The 23,331-nt window shown below is 44.2% G+C and overlaps 12 protein-coding genes across 12 annotated transcripts; 7 read left to right on the forward strand and 5 right to left on the reverse strand.

The window, feature by feature from the left end:
- Positions 1 to 42: 42 nt before the first annotated feature.
- J056_003101 (uncharacterized protein) lies at positions 43 to 1,520 on the reverse strand (the record flags this gene model as incomplete). Its single annotated transcript, XM_009268405.1, has 3 exons — positions 43 to 615; positions 678 to 752; positions 798 to 1,520. 3 exons carry the CDS (start codon positions 1,518 to 1,520, stop codon positions 43 to 45), a joined length of 1,371 nt encoding a protein of 456 aa, XP_009266680.1.
- A 197-nt stretch (positions 1,521 to 1,717) lies between these two features.
- On the reverse strand, positions 1,718 to 4,496 carry J056_003102 (Vesicular-fusion protein sec18; the record flags this gene model as incomplete). The annotated part of the gene is made up of 12 exons (XM_009268406.1): positions 1,718 to 1,768; positions 1,827 to 2,096; positions 2,156 to 2,235; positions 2,291 to 2,573; positions 2,625 to 2,789; positions 2,840 to 3,142; positions 3,196 to 3,503; positions 3,550 to 3,925; positions 3,975 to 4,049; positions 4,104 to 4,260; positions 4,313 to 4,438; positions 4,486 to 4,496. The coding sequence occupies 12 exons, from the start codon at positions 4,494 to 4,496 to the stop codon at positions 1,718 to 1,720; spliced, it is 2,205 nt and encodes a 734-aa protein (XP_009266681.1).
- Positions 4,497 to 4,658: 162 nt separating this feature from the next.
- On the forward strand, positions 4,659 to 5,934 carry J056_003103 (Vacuolar membrane protein; the record flags this gene model as incomplete). The annotated part of the gene is made up of 7 exons (XM_009268407.1): positions 4,659 to 4,710; positions 4,764 to 4,866; positions 4,917 to 4,951; positions 4,996 to 5,214; positions 5,281 to 5,444; positions 5,508 to 5,760; positions 5,858 to 5,934. 7 exons carry the CDS (start codon positions 4,659 to 4,661, stop codon positions 5,932 to 5,934), a joined length of 903 nt encoding a protein of 300 aa, XP_009266682.1.
- Positions 5,935 to 5,979: 45 nt separating this feature from the next.
- On the reverse strand, positions 5,980 to 7,086 carry J056_003104 (Pyrroline-5-carboxylate reductase; the record flags this gene model as incomplete). Its single annotated transcript, XM_009268408.1, has 5 exons — positions 5,980 to 6,104; positions 6,149 to 6,220; positions 6,265 to 6,508; positions 6,553 to 6,721; positions 6,773 to 7,086. The coding sequence occupies 5 exons, from the start codon at positions 7,084 to 7,086 to the stop codon at positions 5,980 to 5,982; spliced, it is 924 nt and encodes a 307-aa protein (XP_009266683.1).
- Positions 7,087 to 7,248: 162 nt separating this feature from the next.
- Positions 7,249 to 9,630, forward strand: J056_003105 (uncharacterized protein; the record flags this gene model as incomplete). The annotated part of the gene is made up of 3 exons (XM_009268409.1): positions 7,249 to 8,304; positions 8,352 to 9,548; positions 9,595 to 9,630. The coding sequence occupies 3 exons, from the start codon at positions 7,249 to 7,251 to the stop codon at positions 9,628 to 9,630; spliced, it is 2,289 nt and encodes a 762-aa protein (XP_009266684.1).
- Positions 9,631 to 9,785: 155 nt separating this feature from the next.
- On the reverse strand, positions 9,786 to 11,426 carry J056_003106 (uncharacterized protein; the record flags this gene model as incomplete). Its single annotated transcript, XM_009268410.1, has 2 exons — positions 9,786 to 10,447; positions 10,496 to 11,426. 2 exons carry the CDS (start codon positions 11,424 to 11,426, stop codon positions 9,786 to 9,788), a joined length of 1,593 nt encoding a protein of 530 aa, XP_009266685.1.
- Positions 11,427 to 11,840: 414 nt separating this feature from the next.
- J056_003107 (uncharacterized protein) lies at positions 11,841 to 13,355 on the forward strand (the record flags this gene model as incomplete). The annotated part of the gene is made up of 1 exon (XM_009268411.1): positions 11,841 to 13,355. The coding sequence occupies one exon, from the start codon at positions 11,841 to 11,843 to the stop codon at positions 13,353 to 13,355; it is 1,515 nt and encodes a 504-aa protein (XP_009266686.1).
- A 469-nt stretch (positions 13,356 to 13,824) lies between these two features.
- J056_003108 (Chitin synthase 1) lies at positions 13,825 to 16,748 on the forward strand (the record flags this gene model as incomplete). The annotated part of the gene is made up of 4 exons (XM_009268412.1): positions 13,825 to 14,044; positions 14,095 to 14,161; positions 14,211 to 15,893; positions 15,947 to 16,748. 4 exons carry the CDS (start codon positions 13,825 to 13,827, stop codon positions 16,746 to 16,748), a joined length of 2,772 nt encoding a protein of 923 aa, XP_009266687.1.
- A 211-nt stretch (positions 16,749 to 16,959) lies between these two features.
- On the reverse strand, positions 16,960 to 18,280 carry J056_003109 (Actin-related protein 4; the record flags this gene model as incomplete). The annotated part of the gene is made up of 2 exons (XM_009268413.1): positions 16,960 to 18,209; positions 18,262 to 18,280. 2 exons carry the CDS (start codon positions 18,278 to 18,280, stop codon positions 16,960 to 16,962), a joined length of 1,269 nt encoding a protein of 422 aa, XP_009266688.1.
- A 408-nt stretch (positions 18,281 to 18,688) lies between these two features.
- Positions 18,689 to 19,293, forward strand: J056_003110 (Adenine phosphoribosyltransferase; the record flags this gene model as incomplete). The annotated part of the gene is made up of 2 exons (XM_009268414.1): positions 18,689 to 19,094; positions 19,148 to 19,293. The coding sequence occupies 2 exons, from the start codon at positions 18,689 to 18,691 to the stop codon at positions 19,291 to 19,293; spliced, it is 552 nt and encodes a 183-aa protein (XP_009266689.1).
- A 175-nt stretch (positions 19,294 to 19,468) lies between these two features.
- J056_003111 (uncharacterized protein) lies at positions 19,469 to 20,108 on the forward strand (the record flags this gene model as incomplete). Its single annotated transcript, XM_009268415.1, has 2 exons — positions 19,469 to 19,951; positions 19,998 to 20,108. The coding sequence occupies 2 exons, from the start codon at positions 19,469 to 19,471 to the stop codon at positions 20,106 to 20,108; spliced, it is 594 nt and encodes a 197-aa protein (XP_009266690.1).
- Positions 20,109 to 20,348: 240 nt separating this feature from the next.
- J056_003112 (Pentatricopeptide repeat-containing protein) lies at positions 20,349 to 22,823 on the forward strand (the record flags this gene model as incomplete). The annotated part of the gene is made up of 3 exons (XM_009268416.1): positions 20,349 to 20,903; positions 20,948 to 22,380; positions 22,427 to 22,823. The coding sequence occupies 3 exons, from the start codon at positions 20,349 to 20,351 to the stop codon at positions 22,821 to 22,823; spliced, it is 2,385 nt and encodes a 794-aa protein (XP_009266691.1).
- Positions 22,824 to 23,331: the final 508 nt, after the last annotated feature.

Raw genomic sequence — 23,331 nt, forward strand, 5'->3', positions numbered from 1 at the left:
TTTGTACATGGTGTAAAATTTTCATAATTGGTATCCCTCCCTTTAACTCTTCTGTATCCTGAATCCACACATCTGCCACGATCCAAGCTTGTCTTCCGCAGACTCACACTCCAACTTCCTCTCGTTCGACCATGTCTTAGCTCCGACAAGCTTCCTCCCACCTGGACAAAACTCGGCTTCGTTTCCGTCCTCCCAACCAAAAATCACCTCGAGGAATTTATCCACCGATGCTCTTCTGTTGAGATCCATCGACCACTCTTTAACTTGGGTATCGAATTTATCCTTGCTCGACCAGGGGGAGTGTGGTTGGGAGTGAATGTGGGTATTGACTTTTCCATTTTCACTCCCGACAACCTTGCTGGTAAACTCATCCCACAGCCAGTCAGCGCTTTCGGACACCATCGTCGACAGCGACTGGAGTATCATTCTGAAACGGTAATCACGTTCATACGGCGACAGCGACTCGATAGCCCGCGTAACTGTCTTGATAAAGTGTTCAGCATGTGGCTTTTTCATCCAGGGCTCCAGCCTCGCATCCCGCATATCCATCTTACGTTCTGGGGTGAAAGAGCGAGCTGGAAAGCTACCTCTGATAACAGGAGACTGTACAATGTTCTAGTAGACGATACCAAGACAGCGTCAGATTTGTTAAACACAACAAAATACATAACACCCACCTTGCCGTCATACAGGACAATCGCAGAGGCTATGATAGACAGCGGGGAGCTGTTGATGGTGTGTGCGGTGAGGACCTGTAACGCGTTAGAATCGGGTGCTTTCAAGTTAACCGTCTCTACCTCCTCATACACCTGCTCGAGATCCGTGTGCGAGTGCTTCTTCTGCCGCTGAGCTCTCTGTGCCATCTCGGGGTTCGAGAGGGGGATAGGAACCTGTCCCGCGGCGAATTGGTACGTGCGCTCATAGATTTCCAGATGGCCATCGCGTCTCAGCACTCTAAAAGCTTCGTCGAGGACATGGTAGAACTGCACCTCCGGTATACCTAGTGCGACGAAACGCATATTGACGAAATCGAATGACATATCCTCAAAAGGCCATTTATCGAGGAAGTTTGCAATTAGCCAGTTAACGCGATGGGGGAGGCTATCGTCCTGGCTCAGGTAAGCCGGATTTGGCTGTATCGGAGCGAGATCCATGCCCCAGAATTCTGCGTGTTTCCACGTCTGCGACATTTCCAGGCACCAAGTACCAGTCCCGCAGCCGATATCGAGAACGCGGAATGGCTGTGCGTTGTGTGTGTGCGCGCTATGTACCGGAAACCTCATTATATTCGAACCTTCTCTGTAGCTCTTCAGTGTACTGTGCCACATTTGATCCATTTCAATCGCCTGTAACGTGTAGCTCGTCGGCCACGGTGCACGGTCTCCCCAGTTATGGTATGGCCTGTGTCCACGTACGCGTACCAGCTCACTCGGCGCATACGCAGACACCCAATGTCCATCATCCAGCTGCTGCGATATAAACTTGCTTCGTAGCGGCGCTCGCACACTGCCTTCTCGCATTTCCGTCGGTACTACTCCTGCTGGTGGTGTTCTCACTACGCGCTTGTCAGCTGCTTCCCCTCCTCTCCCGCATCGCCCTACTTTGCGTGTCACCCGGCCAATCTTAAGTTGAACGAGCGTATGACGTCAATGTCAATGTCACAAGATGAAATTTATTTATTTTACAAACAACCGCAGCGCGACGTGACGCGAAGAATCTACAGCGAGTTCACAAGCGTCGTAGCAAACTTCTCGGCGGGATTTGGGTCCTGAAGTGTGATTTGTTAGCCATAACCCCACCATCACGTGGTCCGTCCCCACACTCACCTGTTTCGCCATTTCCGCAACGGCCAGTAGACGCTTAATCCCAATGAGCAGCTTTCCGCTCTCGTTGAGCTGCGCTTGGTGGAGCAGCTCCATTGCACGCTCGTGCGCCTGCTCGTCGTCGAACAAACCTACCTGTCTCAACACCAAATCAACATGTCTTAACTTGGCAATGGAAGGTACGTGGATTTGTGCATCAAATGTCGCTATTGCATCCATATCTGTTAATATTGGCCGGTTTGACGTCGTCGCTAGTATCAGAAGTCTCCTGCCCTGTTGGGGGTGGGTGTGTGAGCGGGAAAAATATCCTAACGCGCACAATATCAACTCACTTTTGGTGGTCGCTTGCCGAGAAGCACCAGTAATGCCTGTAGGACATTGTTTGAGAAACGTGGACCGATCGGCACATAGTCTGCATTGCAGGATGATCAGTTACTCCCTTGCTATCATCACCCCTTTTAACCTACCAAACAACCTCTCAATCTGGTCAATCACTACTATCGACAGCGGCGATTTGTATGAGTCGTTGAATACTGTATTCATGTGCGCTATCTTCTGCGCCTCACTAAATCCGACCATATCCTCAGGCGATACGAGCTTGATGAATGGGAAGTTGGACTTCATCGCTATAGTAGCAGCGAGTGCAGTCTTACCAGAACCAGGAGGTCCATGTAAGAGTACGCTTACAAGTGGTGTGCGTGTTGAATTTCTCACTTGCTCAACGTATAGCTGGCCGTCGTTGAGAATATTCTGATCTGTGCGTTAGTAGTGTGTCGCAACCTTTCACCTTCTTTCACTCACCCCAATGCTCGATGAATAGTGTATAATACCATTCTGCACAACCGTTGCGAGCTCCTCCTCAGATACACCAAAGGCAGGATGAACTTCATCGAGAGCGTGCATGAAATCAGCACGGTTTACTTGCAGCTTGTCTATGTCATCTGAGACACCAGCCATAGTACCAACCTGCACATAGTGTTAGCGGTAACCAAAACCAATAACAACATCAAACCCACTTTCACATGTCTGTTGAAGGCAAATGACGTAGCACTCTTTACCAATCCACCTATTTCTGCACCAGAAAAGTTCTTGGTGACTGCTGAAAGCTCAGCCAAACTTACATCCCTATCCATAACCTTATTATCGCGCATTTTGGAAGTTTGGATGTTGAGAATTTGAAGACGGCCCTTTTCGTCAGGTAGGTTGATTTCCATGTGTACTTCCAAACGACCAGGACGAACGAGTGCTTCATCGATCATATCCAGTCTGTTGGTCATACCGATGATGAGAATGTTATTGAGTTGATCGACACCATCCATCTGTGCAAAGATTGCAATGTGAGTGTGTAACCGATAATGAACATTTCACCCACCTTTGAGAGAAGCTGATTAACGACAGAATCTCCAACACCAGTTCCTCCACCAGTCGAACCACGCTGCTTGCAAATAGCATCAAGTTCATCAAAGATTATTATGTGCAATTCACTTTCATCACCCTTCTCGCGATATTCACGCTCAGCGTCTCCGAAAAGCTTTCTTATATTCTCCTCTGACTGACCGACGAACTTGTTAAGAATTTCAGGGCCATTGACGATTTTTGGCTCGCGTGCATTAAGCATGGTGCCAATCTGGCGTGCCATCAATGTCTTACCAGTTCCCGGTGGACCGTAGAGCAATATACCTGAACAAGGTGAGGAGGATGAGTTAGAAAACACATGTAAGCTCACCTTTGACGTGCTGAATACCGAGCTTTTCAATTAAGCCTGGCGGAAAGACACGTGAAGCAAAAGCGCGTCTGAAGATAGCACCGAACTCATCATCGAGACCACCAATACCCATATCCTCGAATTTGAAGTTGGGTGAGATGACAGCGTTTGCAGCAGGTCTTTTAGCAGAGCCTTTAATCTTTATAAGACTGGTTGGGTCTTTGGAGAAGTTGATAGTAGTAGTGTCCATAACATGACCAGTTTGGCTGAGTGTAGAGTTTGAGGTATCCTGCATGAGAGCAACTATAGAGGTATTGCGTACAACAGCCTTGAGATTGATGCCGTGGTAGTCCATAACGAGTACCTGACCTGGACTGAGGATGAGACCTGTGTATGCCTACCAAGTGGAGGTTAGAAGGGATAATCAAACAGCGGATTCAGCGCACATGTAAGAAACTCGTCTGCAAGTCATCAGCACTGAATGGTTGCTGTGGCTCGAAGCCCTTCTTGTTTGTACCAATCTATGTACCCGTGTTAGCGTCTAAAGTGAAAAGTGAAAAAAAAACACGGCGCACTTCGATATCAACGCTTTCGAGGAAGTCCTCAATAACGACAGGGGAGAGATTAACAGGTGATGCAAGGGAGAGCTGTGCCCATTGACGCTGAACGGCGTTTGCACCGAAAGCGCCCTGTCTAATCTTACGTGGATCACCTTCAGGAGTAGGATCGGGGCTATTGAAAGGATATGTGAGTTAAATTGATATCAGCCAAACCATTCTCCCACGCTGTAACGAAGACGTATTTGCCGTTGACAAGGACAGCAGGAGCATCCTGGTTGAAGGTGGAAGGGTGTACGAATATCTTGTTGGACAGGGCTAGTGTTTCTGAAGGCACAGCCTGTACACTGTAGCTGCGCTGTCTGTCAACCCAGCACTTGTATAAGGCACAAAGACGCACGATCCATCCATTGGCGCACGAGGCGGAGGAATACGCGAGGAATAAGATTTACCGGGAATATCCGGTACGGGCTTCCTTTGTGAGGCAGATGAAGAAGATGAAAACCAGCTCATGATAGTTACGATAAGCGTTGCGTTGTGACTTTGAACTGATTACGCAATTAAGAATATAAAATGGTTCTCAGAAGAGCACCAGAATTAGATGATGGCTCGTGTAGGCTCCTTGGTCTGTTATATTCCTTATATTCGGCACCTTATCTAATCGTTGTCGTCGCACAGGCCCAGTCGCTTTGGGCGTACAGGCGTTGATGGGCTTAATCGTGATAGGTGCACTCGTATTCAAGCGTTACAGGGAATCTATCAGGCGTCCGTGGAAAGTTTGGTGGGTTACTCGTACTAGCGGTCGTAGAATACTCCTCACGCTGGCCACAGGCTCTGCGACGTTTCCAAGCAGATTATCGGACAAGGTTGGCGTTTTCATGCTTAAAATATCACTACTAAATACCCACAGCCTTCGTACACGCTTTCAACCTACTCGTTTCTGATCTATTCGCTGTTCATGGCGGTAGAAATCCATGCAGTGGCTACTTTCTTAATATCTCTATAGACACTACTGTTGGCGTACTCATCATTTATGGCCTTATGAAGCTATTCCACTGGATCCTCGTCACAAAGCTCAACAAGCAGCGCTTCCATTCCGGTCACTATGGTTCTCCGCCTTCTATTCTCTGTGCGTTTCTTATCGAAGCTGGAAATCCTCACTGACTTCCTCAAGCCTGGCTACTCCAACTATCAGTCTACGTACTCATCCTCACCCTCATGAAGCTCCTCGTCGTAGCTTCGTTGGCCCTTTTCCCCTTCATTTTCAGCGTTTCCGACTTCCTCCTCGATGAAATGGGTCCAAATGCTCAAGTTATCATTTCAATGTGTGTCTGGCCACTTATTATGAACGTTATGCAGGTATGTCTATTCAATCACCCGCTCAAACACGCTAATTCGCTAATTTTCACCGATTCTTACCAGTTCTGGCTCATTGACTCCCTAATTAAATCGAAAACAACCCCTCAAGACAACGGATTCAGAGCGCAGACTTCCCTTGATGATTTCGACGTCGGTGATGACGACGATGATGACGACACTGAACATCAACGCTTCCTCACAAAACCAAATCCAGACGACGAAGAAGAGGTAGGTGATGAAGGTGAAGGTGATGATTCGCGGAGCATGGAGGAAGGGAGACGGCGTGATGATGGCGGGGATGATAAGGATGGCGGAGGTAGGAGTAATAGTGTTTATCCACTCACGTCAACAGACGGCGCAAACAACAGCAGCACCTCTGAATATAAATCGGCGTCCTCTAACAAAAGATACAGTAGTCAAGAACACATTCCCCTCAATCATCTCTCGTTTCACTCCACTTTCCGACAAAGAATCATCACGCATAAGTTAAATCAAGTTGTATTTTAATGATGCATAATACAAATAATCATTACAATCACTTTTTAGCCTGTCCTAAACCGGAAGCGTGTGACGTGGCTACTTGGATAGTGCGTGCCATTGTTGAACGTACCTTTCCATCTTCAAGGGCGAGAAGACCAGCGATAGTACAACCACCAGGTGCTGGATAGGGTTAAATGGGAAGAGGAAGAGATACAGCGACTTACTTGTGACGCTATCCTTGAGTGCAGCTGGATGAACGCCTGTCTCCAACACCATCCTTGCGATTCCTTGCATGGCTAGAAGTGTTTAGTGGGCTTGATTAGGATATCAAGTAACTCACACTGCGCAGCTAGCTCTACAGCTTCAGCCCTTGGCAATCCCATCATAACACCACCATCTGCCATTGCTTCTAAGACTGTCACAGCAAATGCCGGACCAGAGCCACAAAGAGCAGTGCACGCGTCAAAGTGCTTCTCTTCAAGGAATCTGCAACGTCCAATTGAGCGGAAAATAGCTAAAATGAGTTCCTTTTCGAATACCCAGTCGGTAGGGAGTGCTGAAACAACTGTCATACCTTCGCGTATCTACCGAGTGTGAGAGAAATGTAGTAAACGCATAAGATAACCACCTTGCATGGAGTATTTGGCATTGCCCTCACGACCTTTGTAGACTTTGGGACCCAAGAGTGAATCTGAGTGATAGTGACACCAGCCAAAATCGAAATGAGAAGCTTATTAGCGAGGGCTTCTTGCATTCCAGGTTCATTGAGAATCGTGTGAGCCATTTGAGGTTTGGCGCTGATTTAAACTTTAGTCTAATATCACAATCGAGCGCGTATCGTAACTAACCATAGCAATACCACGTCAGAATCGCGTACAGCATCGACATTAACACCGCCGCCTTGTAAGATATTTACTTGTTTGCCTGCGTCTCCCAAAAGGTCAAAAGTCTTGCGCAGAGATTTGGCACTTTCACTCCTGTTGACAGTACAGAGGAATTTCGAAGGCAAGCAAGACTCTTTAGCTTCCATGATAGCTTGTGAAGAGGAAATGTCAATTGGGGTAGAAGTACCAGACGCGTCGTCGGTATTGAGCTGGGAAGTAGACATTGAGTTGCGAGTGTTGAGACCGTCGATCACGCCGGAGAGTACGGCGACACCCATAGTACCACAGCCTTTGAAAACGAGTTAGAATCGTTTGCTAGGATTACGCTAGCAGCCACCTAATACACAGAGACGATAACCCATAATTTGAAAGAGAAGGTTGAGAGCAACGAGTGAAATGGGGAAAATGCTTCTTAATTCATTACCACCATCATCTACCAAATGTACACACTCAAACCACTCCCCGCAGAGACTTGGATTCTTATAGCGAATCACCTAGACTTTAATAGCCTTAAGAGCTTTGCACTTACAAATAAACATTTCCACTCTCTATTCACCACAATAGAACTGCAATACAAGTACTGGCTTGAAATTTACAACCAATCAGATCGCATCACAGACACCCCAGACGCTATCAAACAGAGGCTTGATAAGGTCCAGAATCTTCAAGGCAACTTTAACTGTCTAAACGCACAACAGCACCATGTTCTTATACGCGATCACAAATCAGCACTCCAGGCAAGATTAGATCCTAATAACATTCCTTATCGCAAAAAACACAGCCATTCTAGCCTAAGAGTGCTTAGAGACGGCTATTTCCTTGTTTCTTCAAGGGACAGCCAATTTGAGCTCTACAAGTTACCACAGTCGAATGGCGAATCCTCTCAACACTCCATCGACAACGTTCATCCACTCTATCCCTCCATTGTTAAATTCGATACTGGCGGCACGCAAAAACAGATTCAAGACTTTGATTTGGATGTCGAGAATGACCTCATCGTGTGTTGCATACAGGAATTTCAAACAGATAACACGATGCTGCAGTTCTACTTCCGTTTCTTCAGTCTTTCCAAGGCTTTGAATGAGCAGGAAGCAGTTCAGCATCCTATAGCTTCAGCACCCTTCACTCACAACATACTACGCGCGTCAGTCGCAGCGCCTTTCCAGATGCAGCTCAATGGTCCCCATCTGGCTGTGCAATTTAATGAAAGAGATGGCAAATCTGTCGTCAGCGTATGGAATTGGACTAGACAGATGGCTTTGGAGGCTGTCTACTACGACAAATTAAACCTCTGTGAAGCTGCTGCTTTTCTTACATCTGATATCTTAGCACTTGCAATTGTATTGGAAAATACTGGTAATCCTATCATTCAATGTGTTCAGCTTGATTCTAAGCAGCAAAAACAAGCTGAGCAGAGGTACAGCTATGGTTTACCGGATATTCCATCTGGGCAAGTTGATGCTGTTGGTTTTAAGATACTCAGTGACTTTCATCTCGTCAGTAGCCATTCAAATGCCTTGCACTCACTAAACCATCCTCTCAGTTTGACGATCTAAGCGGAAGTAAGAAACACGTTCCATTCGTCTTCGCGGAGCCTGTCGTATCTCACACGACCGATGCATCGCTCAGAAACAGAGGCTCGATTCAACCAACTGAAGAGTCAGGGTGTCTGTGCATCGAAGTGGCCTCATCGGACTATCTGTCAGACGACATATATCCAGCAACTTTCATCATCCAGAAGAAAGAAATGCTCGAGAATATGATAGAAAGGGACGTTTCACAGATCGACAACACGCGTCGTCACGGCGAGAGTCGTTCGAAAGGTTCATTTGATGCTTATTTCTTGGCACATGTTACTAGGGTGATCAGCGAACCTAAGTCTGTTTACCCAATGTATGGCACACGTTTCTGTAACGTACCCAAGATCAACATGATTGAGTTGATCGATTTCAATCCTCGTCTTAGGCAGAGTAAGCCACCTACACTCACCGCAGATAGAAAAGCACTGGTAGGTGGGCGTCAAAGGAGAATGGACAGATACGTTCAGAAACATCAACGAGGCACTCTCATTGCACCTCACACAGGCGATCATGAGGCTATGGTTAACCATATTGCTACCAGGATAAGAGATTTTACTGCTAACAACGACCTTCCAAATCATGAGAATGCGCTCGAGGGAATAGAAGCTATAATAGATGAAGAGAACAGGAGATACTTACAGCACATAGACGACAATGTTGACGACGAGGATGAAATTGACGATGACTTAGACGATGAGGAGATTGAGGATGAGGATGAGGATGAGGTAGATGAAGAAGAGGGCGCCTTGATTGGAAATGGTAGGACAATGTCTGAGCCTCCTCCCGAGGATGACGGAGAGGAAGACGAAGCCGACGACCATGAAGGCGAGATAGGCGGACAAGATGAGATAAACGTCATGCAAGAGATTGACATGAGTGATGTGAGTGATGAAGAAGAGCGTAATATGGAGCACATTCCACCTGGTGAATCCGTCCAACGGTCTCTGCATGAAACAGACGGGTATCCTGAAAGACAAGCGTTGGTGAAAGGATCACAGCAGTCAATAGATGTTCTAACGAACCAAGCAATATACACCCAGGAAGATGAAGATAATGAGAAGAGAGAGATTGAATTCAAGCTACCATACAGAACTATCCTTAGCTTTACAGATCTTGGCGTCGAAAGTGCAATGATAGACAAAGAGTGCATCGTGCTTGAGGTGGGAGCGAGGTACTTTATCCAAATACACACTAACACTAAATTAGACATGTCACGAAGTTTTCCATATACTAACATTTTGATTCACACATATAATCGATAATTACCTTTATTACACCACTTAAAGTACATACGAATAAGATATTTAAATGTTTCATGATTGGAAAAGCGCAACTAGTTATACACTATTACTAAGAACCTAATAAACAGAAAATGATCTATGCAGAAAGTGGTGCGGTCAGACGTGCTTGGAGGTAGACTGATACTTATATTGCAAGCTCTCTGCCTCGCGGTCTAACCACTCTTGACCATGCCACAGGCCCTCACCTTTGAGATCATTATCAGATCTGAACTCATCCCAGACCATTTTCAATATGCGGCCTCTATACCATTCTTCGTAGACGAAAGTTGCAGCAGACGACTGTTGAAGAGCATGATCTTTTTCATCGTCAGATAAGATGTTCCAATTTGGAGGTGGCTGCTCAGTATATCCAGATACAGTGGATAAATCTATGAAAGTGGGATAGATGTCTTTGATAAAGTACTCATATGACCTCTTGTTATGTGGTCTTGAGGGGAAATCCGCAGTGAGATCGTCTCCAAAAGTATTTTCAATATTTCTGTAATGTTCAGGCGTGAGCGTCTCCCTGAAAACGATGATTGAATGACCGAGCGTCACCAAAGTTCTACCACCATCAAAAGCGAATCTCTTAAACATGTTGTCGCCTCCTAAGAATTTTGCGACGCGTAATATAATCTTGATGGATGTCCAATCCTCCGACATGTATTTAGGGAAGTAAGTAGGAATGATGTCAGACCAACCTTTGATTAAATGATGGATAGAAATAAATGGTAAACCGGATTGGAAGAAGCCCTCGGCATTCCCATGTATATCAAATTCTGTATTTTGTGAGAGGAGTGTGGATGGGATAATAGAATTCAACTTACGATGCAAACCTTTCTCATGGGAAACAAGATGATTCATGTCTTTACCGGTAACGAAAGCGGCACACCCGGACACCTTGCCATCGCCACCAAAGACGTCTCTAGAATTTTCTGCGCAATTATCGTACTGGCTATGGATTTTTCTTGCAATAGGGTTACTGAGGAAGATACCGGCACCACCAAAAGCCTGTAAACCGAAGTCATGTGCTTGGCGAGGGGATTCACTGGCACCGCCCAAGATCCAATCTTGTCTTTGATCGTACTTTGACAGCATACGCTGAACTAATCTAATATCGATAAAAGTGGTGTCATCATCGCTAACGACGACCCAATCGACGGTGGGAGCGAATTGGAGGGCTTCACCGGGTAAAGAAAGCATACGATCTTCGTAGATGTCTATCTTGGAAGATCTAACAGAGCAATTTAAGCCCCTTGTATTGCGTAAGAAGGATTCGAGGGAGGATTGTTGAGGGGCGTCGTGAGGAGCGAGAAGAACGAGACATTTAGAGTCGCTTTTGATAAAGTGAGACCAAAGTTGAGAGTAATCGCGTGCTCTACTTGGGGTCGTAGTCATTGCAAAGATAATCTGATTTAATTGAGGAGCATTCGCCGGAAGCGAGGGAAGGCGAGGGTATACGTCAATATCGTTAACAGGGATAGACGGGAGAGCTTTAGTGAGGATGTTCTTGTTATTTGGTGGTTGTATAATCGGAGTTTTAATACCAGGTGGTGTAAGAAGAGCGTCATTGTAGAAGGGCAATGGCTTCAATTGGCTCGTTTCTTCTTTCCAAGGGGAAAAATGGGGCGATAGGATACCCATTCGTACTCTGTATATCGAAGGTGGCAGCCCTGCTGTCTGTATATGATGATTTATAGTCAAATAGCCAATCACGCTAACTATGATCACAGTAATCAGCAACCTCAATCTGCGCATTTTAGTTACGCCGACGAATTTATTTCGAGTGTTTAAAGTTGCTGGCGATGGAAGACTGATTTCCATTCACTTCCTGGTTGTTGGATGTTGCGGTTAACGGTGGAGTAGATGGATAAGCTAGTTTTGTTTAAAATTTCAAGCAAATCGGGTGCAATTGAGAGATAAAGATCAGTCTTAGGGATAATTCACAGTTGGCTACGCAATCATTACATCTGTGTGACTGACTCTTTACGGACTAGATGCGGACGCGTTGTGCAGTTGGAAAGAAAGAACAATTAAATACATAAACAACATTTACACATGTAATTTAATCATTGATTCTTTTGAAACTTTGTTCCGTTTTCGATATCCGCAGCCGCTGAGTTCAGTTGCTGCGACCGATAACTCGAAACATCTTCCATCCCAACGACAATAATGAGCAAATTGGGCAAATTAAGCCTGCCAATCCCAGTCACTGCAGCAGCCGCTGCCGCCGCCGCTTACAGCTCTCCCGCAAAAGCAAAGAAATTGGCACTTGGCTTGGTTGCTATGATTACAATCGCTGTTGTTTGCTTCTGGCCTGAGCCATCGAAATACGTTGTTCCACACGGCGTTTGGAGAGTTAGACAGGCACTCCTTATTCCCGAAGTCGTCCCTTGGGAGCACGAGACCACTCAAATGACGCCGGTACCTACGTATGATGATCCCCTTCTCAGTCTCGGGGGTATTCGTAGACCATACCTCAACAACACTTTTCCCCCTACTCCGAACCACACTATTCCCATTTACCCACGCGTTCCAGAGTTGTCCGACTCCGCTCCTAAACCTGAAAATATTCTCTTCGCAATGACCACAACCGCTAAAAGGGCTAGAGAATACTCCACCCTCTGGCGTCACTTCATGTCTCCTGGTGCGCGCTGCCTCGTTATCCTCCCTCCCTCCGATCAAGATAGAGTTGAAGAACTACAAGTCTTCTTGGAGAGAGTTAGGAAATTGCACTGTATCGTTCAAGTTAGCGAAATTGATCATTATGAAACTCGTATGCTCTCTGTTCCCATGGAGGCAAACAAAATTGCTAAAAGAGTAGGCGGTATTCACTGGCTTTGCATTGGCGACGATGATACCTTTTTCACCGATTTAAGGCTAGTGCAGAGAATGCTCAGCAAGTACAATCCTGCTGATGATCATTTCATTGGTGATATCTCTGAGGGTGCCGATCAAAGACAAATTTTTGGCAGACAAGCTTTCGGTGGTGCTGGCTTATTTATTACCAACCCCGTAATGCAGAAGATGGGCAATAAATTCCAAGACTGCGTTCGAGAAGCTAACATATATTGGGGTGGCGACGGCAAACTCACGAAATGTGCAGCTTACGTTTTAGGTATCCCTTTTGAGGAAGTGCTCACAATTGAGCCTGGTTTGCATCAATTCGATGTACTTGGATCGGGTGCCGGTTATCTACAGTCAGGATTACCCTTCATCTCTATGCACCACTTTATTAACGGCTGGACACATCTTATACCACACCACCTCCCGAATAGAATATCAGACGATTGGTTCGCTACTAGATTGCTAATGAGAGCTGCAGAGTTCCTTGGAGGTGATAATCTCTTTAGAAGAATCATGTTCGATGGTGGTAAGACACTGCTCTGCCTTGGACACTCTATCATTCAATATGAACACGCTCAATCACCATCTGACCTCACACAAATCGAATACACACTAGGACCAATTGGTTTCAGATTCATTGAGCAACTCCCAGTGAGACCCGAACCCCCAAAGACCAAGGAATACTTTATCTCAGATATCCGCATAGAGACACCCGAAAGGGCAATATTCTGGTTCGAAGATAAAGATGGAGAAAGATTGCGCCTCGTATGGGATGGCGAGAACGGCTCAGTTGATTTACCAGCGAAACAGCAACCTAAGAGCAAATGGATAGGTTGGTGAAGAACATTTTTCATTCTCAGGCTCAGGACTATTATACTTATAAATTGTACTTTTAAGAAATCCAATCTTGATATATCAGATATTGCAAGGCAAGAAATGAAGGATAAAGGGAGTGAAGATGCCGATGATTCAATTAAGGTTACAGGTCCAGCCGTGGAGAGACGGAGAAGCTAAAATTTAAACTGAGTAGTATATGAGGTTTAAAAAACCTTTTTAAAATGAAAGAGTAACGCATTGATTCGTTACAGGAACGCAAGATGCTGCAGTGCACGAACAAATATCAAGTACACGGCCAGGATAAAAGCGTAGAGGGATAGAACGCGTGTGGATGTATAAAGCATAAAAGAGGGAATAAGATAAACTCAAAATATATTTTCATTTTCATTTTCATTTTACGCACTAGTGAATTGCCTGCGTTCGAGCTTCAAGCTTCTTCACGTAACGTTTTTGGGAGGACAGCGCTGGCAGCATGTCAAACAGACCTTACGCAGATCCATTCAATGAGAGGAATCCAATTAACCACGCTGAAGTACCGCCTCAAAGAATTCCACTAAGCGAGGAACAGTTCAGCCCCTCTTTTCCTTCGTCTTCATCGGTGAACCTCAACGGTGGCCAAGCAACGCCTTACGATTACCCGCCATCATCATTCTCTCACTCTAATTTAGGCGCATATCCCCCTTCAAATCCAGGTGAGTTTGCGCGTATTGCTGTCAATTTGATAGCCCTAATCACAGCCTAGACGAGGACTCTGAAGCTAAAATGCCATTAACGGCTGACAACAGAATACAAACGTATGCTCCAGCTGGGTGAGTGAAATTTATGTGTTTTTTGGATCACCGACTGACGTTTGCACAGCTTTGATCCGAGAACATACGGTGACCCATACAACAGCCCATACGAGGAGCCTGCTACAAACGCAATGTCCGCTGAGGCTGATTGGCGTCGCAGGCAAACTATTAAAAGAGACAGAGCTAAAACTGTCAAAGTTAAGCTTACAAAGGGTCATTTCATTCACGAGTTCCCAGTCCCAACAGCTGTAAAGAACGCTTTGGAGCCCGTCTACAGGGATTTCACCCACACTAGAGAGTTCTCCCACCTAAGATACACGGCAGCTACTTGCGACCCTGATGACTTCACCACAGAGAATGGCTGGTCTTTGAGAGCTTCCAATTACGGCAGACATACTGAACTGCTCATCGTTATCACTTCGTACAACGAAGACAAGATCCTTTACGCTCGTTCTCTTCATGCAGTTATGCTCAACGTGAGAGATATCTGCAAAACTCGTCAATCAAAGTATTGGAGATCAGCTGGCCTTGAAGGTGGTCAACCTGGTTGGCAAAGAATTGTCGTCGCCCTTATCACGGATGGTTTAGAACCCATGGATAAAACTGTCCTCGATTTATTAGCAACTATTGGTGTTTACCAAGATGGTGTCATGAAGAAGGAAATTGATGACAAACAAACTGAAGCCCATATTTTTGAGTACACTACGCAACTCTCCGTCGACACCACTCCTCAACTTATCGTTCCTCACGGTGATGATCCTAACAACCTTGTTCCAGTTCAAATCATCTTGGTCGCAAAGGCTAAGAACCAGAAGAAGATCAATTCACACAGATGGTTGTTTAACGCTATTGGTAGAATGCTACAACCTGAAGTTTGTATTCTTCTTGATGCTGGTACCAAGCCATACAAGAAATCTCTCTACTATATATGGGAGGCTTTCTACAACAACAAGAACTTGGGTGGTGCTTGTGGTGAAATCTATGCTCAATTGAAAGGTGGTAAGAAGCTCATAAACCCTCTTGTCGCTGCTCAAAATTTCGAATACAAGATTTCAAACATCCTCGATAAGCCACTTGAATCTGCTTTCGGTTATGTCTCTGTCTTGCCAGGTGCTTTCTCTGCTTATAGATATAGAGCTATTCAAGACAGACCACTCGAGCAATATTTCCACGGTGATCACTCTATGGCTGAGAGACTCGGTAACAAAGGTATTAACGGTATGAATATCTTTACAAAGAACATGTTCTTAGCTGAAGATCGTATTCTTTGCTTCGAATTGGTTGCCAAAGAAAATGCAAGATGGACATTGTCATACGTTAAGTCATCTAAAGCTGAGACTGATGTTCCAGAAGAAGGTCCAGAATTGATCTCCCAAAGAAGAAGATGGTTGAACGGTTCATTTGCCGCATCCGTTTACGCTATTGCAAACTTCTTCAGGTTATATAGGTCATCACACGGTATCGTCAGGATGTTCTTCTTGCACGTCCAATTGATTTTCAACACCATTAACTTGATGTTCTCTTGGTTCTCTATTAGTTGTCTATGGCTCACTTTCTCCATCGTTATTACCCTGTTATCAAAGCAAGGTACCGGTGATACGCCAATCTATTCATTCGGTACCCCAGTTGTCACGTATTGGTTTAACAGGTCATTTCAATGGATCTGGGCTTTCATAGTTATTTGTCAATTTGTGTTGGCATTGGGTAATAAGCCTAAAGCGGAGCGAACATTCTACAACATTTCCTTCTTGTGGGTTTGGTTTGATTTAAGATAGTATTGGTCTAACAGTTTAATTTTAACAGCGTCTTCGGTATTCTTGGTCTTTATCTCATTTATTCAGCTATTTTCCTTACAGTCAAAGCATTCATTAACATGAAAGTTGAAGGTACGAATGCTTGGGAAAGATTAGCATACGTTTTGGAATCGGAGAACTCTGTTTTGATTGCAGCTTTGGCAGCTACTTTCGGTATCTACTTTTTGGCATCGTTCCTCTTCTTAGATCCATGGCACATGTTTACTTCATTCCCTCAATACTTGTTGATGGCACCTTCGTTTATTAACGTCCTCAACGTCTACGCTTTCTGTAATCTTCATGATGTCAGTTGGGGTACGAAAGGTTCGGATAAAGATGACGCTTTACCTGCCGTCAAATCCAAGAAGGAGAAGGGTGGTGAAGCAACAGCTGAAACTAACGTTATGAAACAGAAGGATATTGATGGTGCATTTCAAGAAACGGTCAAGAGAACAGTCGCTACGAAGATTAAGGAGAAATCAGAGCCAGAAAAGCCATCAAGTGATGATGAGAACAAGGCTTTCAGATCTAGATTGGTCTTGTTCTGGTTGCTTTGCAATATGATTGTCGTCATCGTCGTTCAAAGCGCAGATGGTTTATCACCAACAGTACCACAATTATCAGCATCCGATGCAGAAAGAGAGCAGTTTATAAAGGATTCTAGAGGATATAGCCAATGGTTGACACACAAGCAATCAATGTTTTTCAAAGTTATTCTGTGGACTACATTCGGTATAACTGCATTTAAATTCGTTGGTGCACTTTACTTTTGGATTAAAACCAATGCTTTCAGATGCTGTCGCAAGAACTAAATTGAATCAATCTCCAGCTAAACTGATATATACCATCAATTCAAAGTAGTAAATTTCACCTATTGGCAATAGTACAAATTTCAAACCAATCCATAAACACAATTAAATCAATTTATCCATTGTTTCCACTCTTGAACCTGTCTCATTCGTATTTGAAATTCATTATGAACAATTTTATCAAGTTTATTTAAATTGAAATAAATAGAATATTTTACTTGCAACGCATACTGACTATTGGATTACCGAACTCTCTCCATTCATCTTGAGATATCCACAGTTGATGGAATGTACCTAAACTACCCAACATAGAGCCGCCCAACCATGAAGCAAATTTTCTCTCAACAGTGTTGGCAGGTGAGTGCACTTTAACTCTTGTATTGCTCAATACAGCGTATAATTCATTCTGTATTCTCTCGCTTAATCCAGGCGTTGCGCTGACACCACCGACAATGATAATGTTTGATAACAAATGATGGCGACTGTCTGTTTCAGCTGCTTGAATGGACTCTTTGATTAGTTCAGGTAGGGGTTTTGGATATGAACAATTTATTGAGGCAGGTTCAAAAGTGTTTGGAGTGTGTGGTAGGGGATTGAAGGGGATTGGATTGATCAGTATCTCGTTAGCTACGAATCGACAAAGTTGATAGTTGTCAGCGAAACCATTAGGGAATTCGTAAGATTTGATAGGACGTTGCATTAAGGCTCCATGATCCCAACCGTTCTCACTTATAGCAGACGTAGACTCTCTCCAATCTTTGAGTATCTTTGATTTTGACCAGTTCATCCAGCTTTCAGATGGGTTGATATCACTTCTAGTAGTGAATTGAGGATTTTTACCAGGTTCAACTGTTGTCTTTGATTCGATCAGTTGGTGAGGGATGAGGTTGGTATTTAGATTGCTTCTTTGAGTTGGATCCAAGCTATTGAGGTAATTGTTTGTGATTTGTGTACCGCCGATATTATTCCTAACAACGCCCTTCCTCAGGACAAATCCATCGACTATTGGAGTAACGGATGTTGATTCAGCACCGATATCGATAATCAAAGCGGTTGATTTGCCTGCAGCGAATGCAGAGAGGACAGAGTCATTTGCTATGTAAAATCCAGGTACGTTGAACTTATCGAAAGCAATTTCAGCGATTTTTTCCCGATGTTTCTGAGTATTCCAAGCAGGTTCGGTGAATAAGAGTGGATGGTCTTCCGTGTTAACGCGTAAGCAATGCGTGAAGGTGTGTTCGAGGAGTTCTGTGAACTTATCAAAGTCATCGACTAAGCTATCCTTCATTGTGTTATCAACTTGATAACCATCTCTATAGACATCAGGACCGTTATCACCGAAGAAAGTCTTTTCCTGATTATGGGTGTAATGTGTTGGTATAACTACTTTTGGTGCGTCTTCACCTGCGTAACCTGCACAGAGCGTCGTTGAGCCAGCGGAAACGACAAGAGCGCTAACTTCGTCTGTATATAGCTTTAGTTTATTGTATTAAGTAAATCCAACCAAAAATCCCACCTGCACCGTAAATGACCATGATGACAGTAAGAGTAAACAATCCAGTTAAAGAGTGAGGATAGGTAAGGGTACATGATAAAATACATTTATTTATTTAATTACTTTTGATGTGGTATTTGAATCAGTAATCTTACGTGTCAGCAACTTGTCGGTTTTATTTGAGGCTTGTACACCTAAGTACTCTTCTCTTGGTCATTTTGAGTGTCTAGGAAGTGGAAAAGTACGATAGCCAGCATTGTGATGATTCCTAGCGTGTTGGCCAACTGTGCGAGCGTGATGTCTGTTATCCTGTAAACCAATTACTCAGAATCCAATGTAAATCAACAGTGGTACAAACATTTTAATAGTCTAAGCTTATATCGGCTATAACGGATGTTAGAATTGAAGAAGTTCTTCGGCTTTAACTATCAACTCTTGCTAATTGGAAATGGACAAAGAAATAATCAAGCAATCTTTAGGCGTGCATCCTGGTTTCCCAAAGCCTGGAATCACCTTCTTGGATATATTCCCTTTGCTCGCGGACCCGCTAAAGTTTGAAATACTCATCACCCACTTAATGTCACATATCACATCTCATACGATCCCTCAACTTGGCAAGGGCGGTAAAGTAGACGCCGTCGTTGGATTAGATGCAAGAGGTTTCTTGTTGGGTCCAATTCTTGCCATGAGATTGGGTGCTGCGTTCGTCCCTGTGAGGAAAGGCGGAAAATTGCCTGGACAGTGCAGCAAAGTGGAGTACACATTAGAGTATGGCAAAGACATCTTTGAAATGCAACAAGGCACTATAAAGCCTGGCCAGAATGTGATCGTTATCGATGATCTTATCGCGACTGGTGAGTACTAGAGCAGAAAATATAACCGCATTCGGTTAAAATCAGTGTTTCAGGTGGATCTGCAACCGCAGCAGGACAATTAATTAAGCAAGCTGGTGGTACAACTCTTGAATATTTGTTCATTGTCGCCCTTCCTTTCCTCAAAGGACTCGAGAAGCTCGATGCTCCTGCGTACTTCATTGTTGAAGGCGAGGATTAATATTTTGTAAATAATTATAGAAATAGAATACTTTACTATCAAAATTTTAAATTAAAGTCCGCAACTGCCAAGCGTATTTGCGTATCGCTTAGAGAATGGGGTGGATATGGAGTGTTTGACAAGGCCACTCACCTTCCAAAACTGGGAAGGCTTAATTTAACTTTCAATAACAACGATGAGGAAGTATTTGGTTGTATTACTCCTGCTTGTTGCTCTCTGCTCAAGCGCACCGCTTAGCGTATTCCATCGCCATCACCGACACTCGAACTCGAAAATTGGCTCAATACGTCCTACAAAATATACTTCTACAATACCGAACATCGTAAAACGTATTAATGACACAACCTCCAAATCCCAGGCCTTGCGAAGATCAACGTCTTCTATACGGTCCAGCACAGGAAAAGCGGGCCTTGACCGCATTGCACCGGGATTGGACGTGTTACGAGTGGAGATAACAAACATAATAAAGGAATTGAATGGCTTTGAACCTGTTGAGGATGATGCCGCTGCATGGACTGTACTTAATCACCTCAATAAAATGGCAATAGCCCACGAGTCTATGTTAGACACACTTACAACAAACCACAGACTCGTTATAAAGCTTGGATGGCATTCAGATACGTATAGGACTCTACTCACCCTAGACAATACTTGGAGGGTGCGTCTTATTATCTCCACAGCGTATTGAGCTTATCAAATTGCAGGATTTCTTCCCGTCATTATCAACAGCTCTCCCAAACCACATTGAACACGTTGGGCTCGTTGAAATTAGATCTCTTAACGCTTTGGATAGGGCGTTGAAGTCTTTCTATTAGTTTATGTACAAATATAAAGTTACTCGTTCTTTTTCTCATTAAGCGGTTCTCTTAAACATACTGGCTTCCACAGATTTGCAACATTGTTTGTATCTTATATAGCTGTAAAATTTTCAGACGACGCAGCGGCTAGCACTCGACTGTAAATCTGCACCAAGCTATACACTGCTGATGATACCACGCGTGCTTTGAGGCATCTTGAGCAACCTTATCCCCCTCTAACCTCAACCACCAACGACTATGAACAAACTCCAGGCTGAGACGAGGCATCTCGCCAAGACTCTCAGGCTCAATGAAAAGAGATTGGCTGGTCAGAGAATTTCCCAAGAGCTTGGCTCGTTCAGCTCACAGGATATCGCTCAATTGTACAAACAGCTAATGGCACCAAATTCTGAGGTAGATGACAGCAATTTACATAAATTAATGAACATAAGAAAGTCTCTCGTTCATCAGCTCAAATCTGAATTGTCGTCAACGCCTGCTATCGATTCACAATTGGCAAACCGACTGAGAAGAATCTGGTTGAACAAGCAGAAATCCTCTCTGCCAGTTAGATCTTCCACTAGAGTTAAATCCAGGGAATCCGCTATACACCATGTCGAAGAAATCGATGCCATTACCCGTCAGTCTAAGGGAATTCAGCTATCTCAACACCAACGCGGTCTTCTTCTTAATCGTTTCAGCGAAGCCATTGAGGCATCTGGTATAGGCGCTAGCTCAATTTCCAAAGACAATGTTGTCCCAATTCTCCAAGTAGCAAATGAGGGAGAGTGGCACACAATCATCACTTCAGCTGTAAGTTTCACCCTCTTTCTAACTCCCTTTCTAACACTGTAAAGGCCCATCAAGTAGACATTGATCACATCAAGCAGACAATTGCTCTTCTTGAACGAACACAGCAACTTTCAGCGGACATGTACACTGACACTCTTTCCATCCTCGCCAAACACGGGGCACTCCATCAAGTTGCCGAAGTGATAGACTACTCGAAACATCTGATCAAACCTAGTGAAAAATCATATGGTGCTTTGGTGGATGCGCACACTTCTCGATCTGACTTGACAAATGCCTGGAACATGTTGTCGTCTTTGGAGAGTCGTGGAATGATAGTACCTCAATCAACCTACACCAACCTCATCAAAGGGCACTTACTAAGCAAGCAGCCATCCAAAATTAAGGAGAGAGGGTGGAATCTCTTCGTGCATTCCAGATTGATGGCACACCCTACACCATCGATATCACTATACAACACAATGATAACGGCTTGTGCGGAGGGAGTCGAGCCGGAGATAGAGCGTGCTCTTGATCTGTACAAGGAGATGAAGGAGTATAGCCTCCCTCTTGATCAAACTGTTTACGCATCACTCATCCACACACTCGCCAAAGGTCATCGCAGAGGAACTGCAAGTGAAATTGACAGATTGTTTAATGAGATGTTGGACACAGGTATCCAACCAACCCATCTAATCTTCGCTGCGTTGATGGAATTGGCGAAAAGGACCGGAGACGTTGGGAGAGCGAGACACGTGTTTGCAAATTGGATGAGAAGCGGCTACCCTATCACCAGCCAGGATGTTGCAAGGTTTTTTTATGCATACGCTGCTGCCCAAACACCTCAATTAAACTATAAAAAACCTCTCAACGATGAAACTGAGGTCGAGACTTCAGATAGAGTGGATGTAGACAAGACGGAGCATTATGATCCCCACTCATTTACTCCAGAGTCGATACCACAATTTCCCCACGAGTTGATGGCAGAATCTGATATGATATTCAACAGGATACTCGCCGACAAAGGTCATAGCTTGGCTGTTGATGGTTTGATTCTCGCTCAGAAGGAGCCAGAAAACCACGCTAATGAGAATTTCAAACCTTTTGAAAATGTCAATCTCAATAGTCGCTTAGTCAACTCTTACCTCAGCATACGGCTTAACCATTCCAAATATAATCCTGCAGAACTAATAGAGTTTGTCAAGAGACTGTCAATAAAATTGGATGTATCTAGAAATGGTCACAACATGTTCATGTTGCTCGAGTATATTTACAAGCATCACAAGGAAGCTGCTCATCTCGCTGATGGCTTGTTTGAAGAGTACGTGGAGTACGTGGAGAGCATAACACCCGTAATCATGGATGAAAGCAAAGTGGTAGCTCAGCAGTCTTCCTCTATTGAAGCTGGCTTGGCGCAGAAGCGTAAGATGGAAGATGATAATGGTGTTGACGAGAAGACCATTTCGAGAACATGGTCGACATACCTCAATAATTTAGCTCGGTAAGCTTTTCTGTCGCTCTGTTGACCAACCTGACAACGTAATTAGATCTAATCGGCTCTCTGAAGCTGTAGAAGTGCTGTCGAACTTCGTCAAAAAATATCCACCCACCTCCGTTACGTCTAACATGAGATCACTTACGGATTCCAAACCAACAGCAATCAAAATAAGCAAAGAAATTAAACCGGATTTAGCACCACATCTCGTATTCGCTAGATTGAGACCATTGCATGAGAAGCTCGCCACACTTGTCAAGATAGAAGACGAGGCCGGTGTTGAAAGTAAGCTGTCTGTGCATAAATCCGCTAAGCAGGCACTCGGATTCTTTTCTTGGGCGCTTAAAGCGTATGACGGTGTCTATCGCTCGCATGTCAACCGACAACTCAAAGAAATGGACAGGATGGGGCCGCGTTTCGATAGCTTAGACAGGCAACTTATAGAATAAAACGCATTCGCATTTTATTTATTATTAATTTAACAATTCATTCACACCTTGCATACCAAACAGACTTTGAAAATGAATCATCACTCATTATGGCCGTATGCAACTAATTAATGCCAGTCTGCTACAGTGTTTATTGTAGGCAACTTGATGAGTTCATTGAAATACTGCTGTTGCTGTATACCTTCCTCCGTTTGTTTGCCGAGACGACCATCGTAGTGATAAAAAGAGCAAGTAGACGACTTAAATGAATGTATCTGATACCGTGATGGTTAGCGTAAGCGAATTTAACAGATTTTGCCTATCATCGCACAAAGACCCTATTTGCAACTCGACTGAAGATCACTGAGAACCTCAGGATGATGTAATGAGATATCAGGAAAAATTGACTTTTCAGTCTAGTATCTTAAGCATTACTTGAAAGTAAACAATCGCCGATTTAATTAAATCAGCTCAAGGCACCCTGAAAATGACCAAGTAATCGAGAAGACGAACGCAGAGATAACAAGTA

The sequence above is a fragment of the Wallemia ichthyophaga genome, assembly GCF_000400465.1.
Source record: "Wallemia ichthyophaga EXF-994 unplaced genomic scaffold scaffold3, whole genome shotgun sequence".
Classification (NCBI taxonomy): domain Eukaryota; kingdom Fungi; phylum Basidiomycota; class Wallemiomycetes; order Wallemiales; family Wallemiaceae; genus Wallemia; species Wallemia ichthyophaga.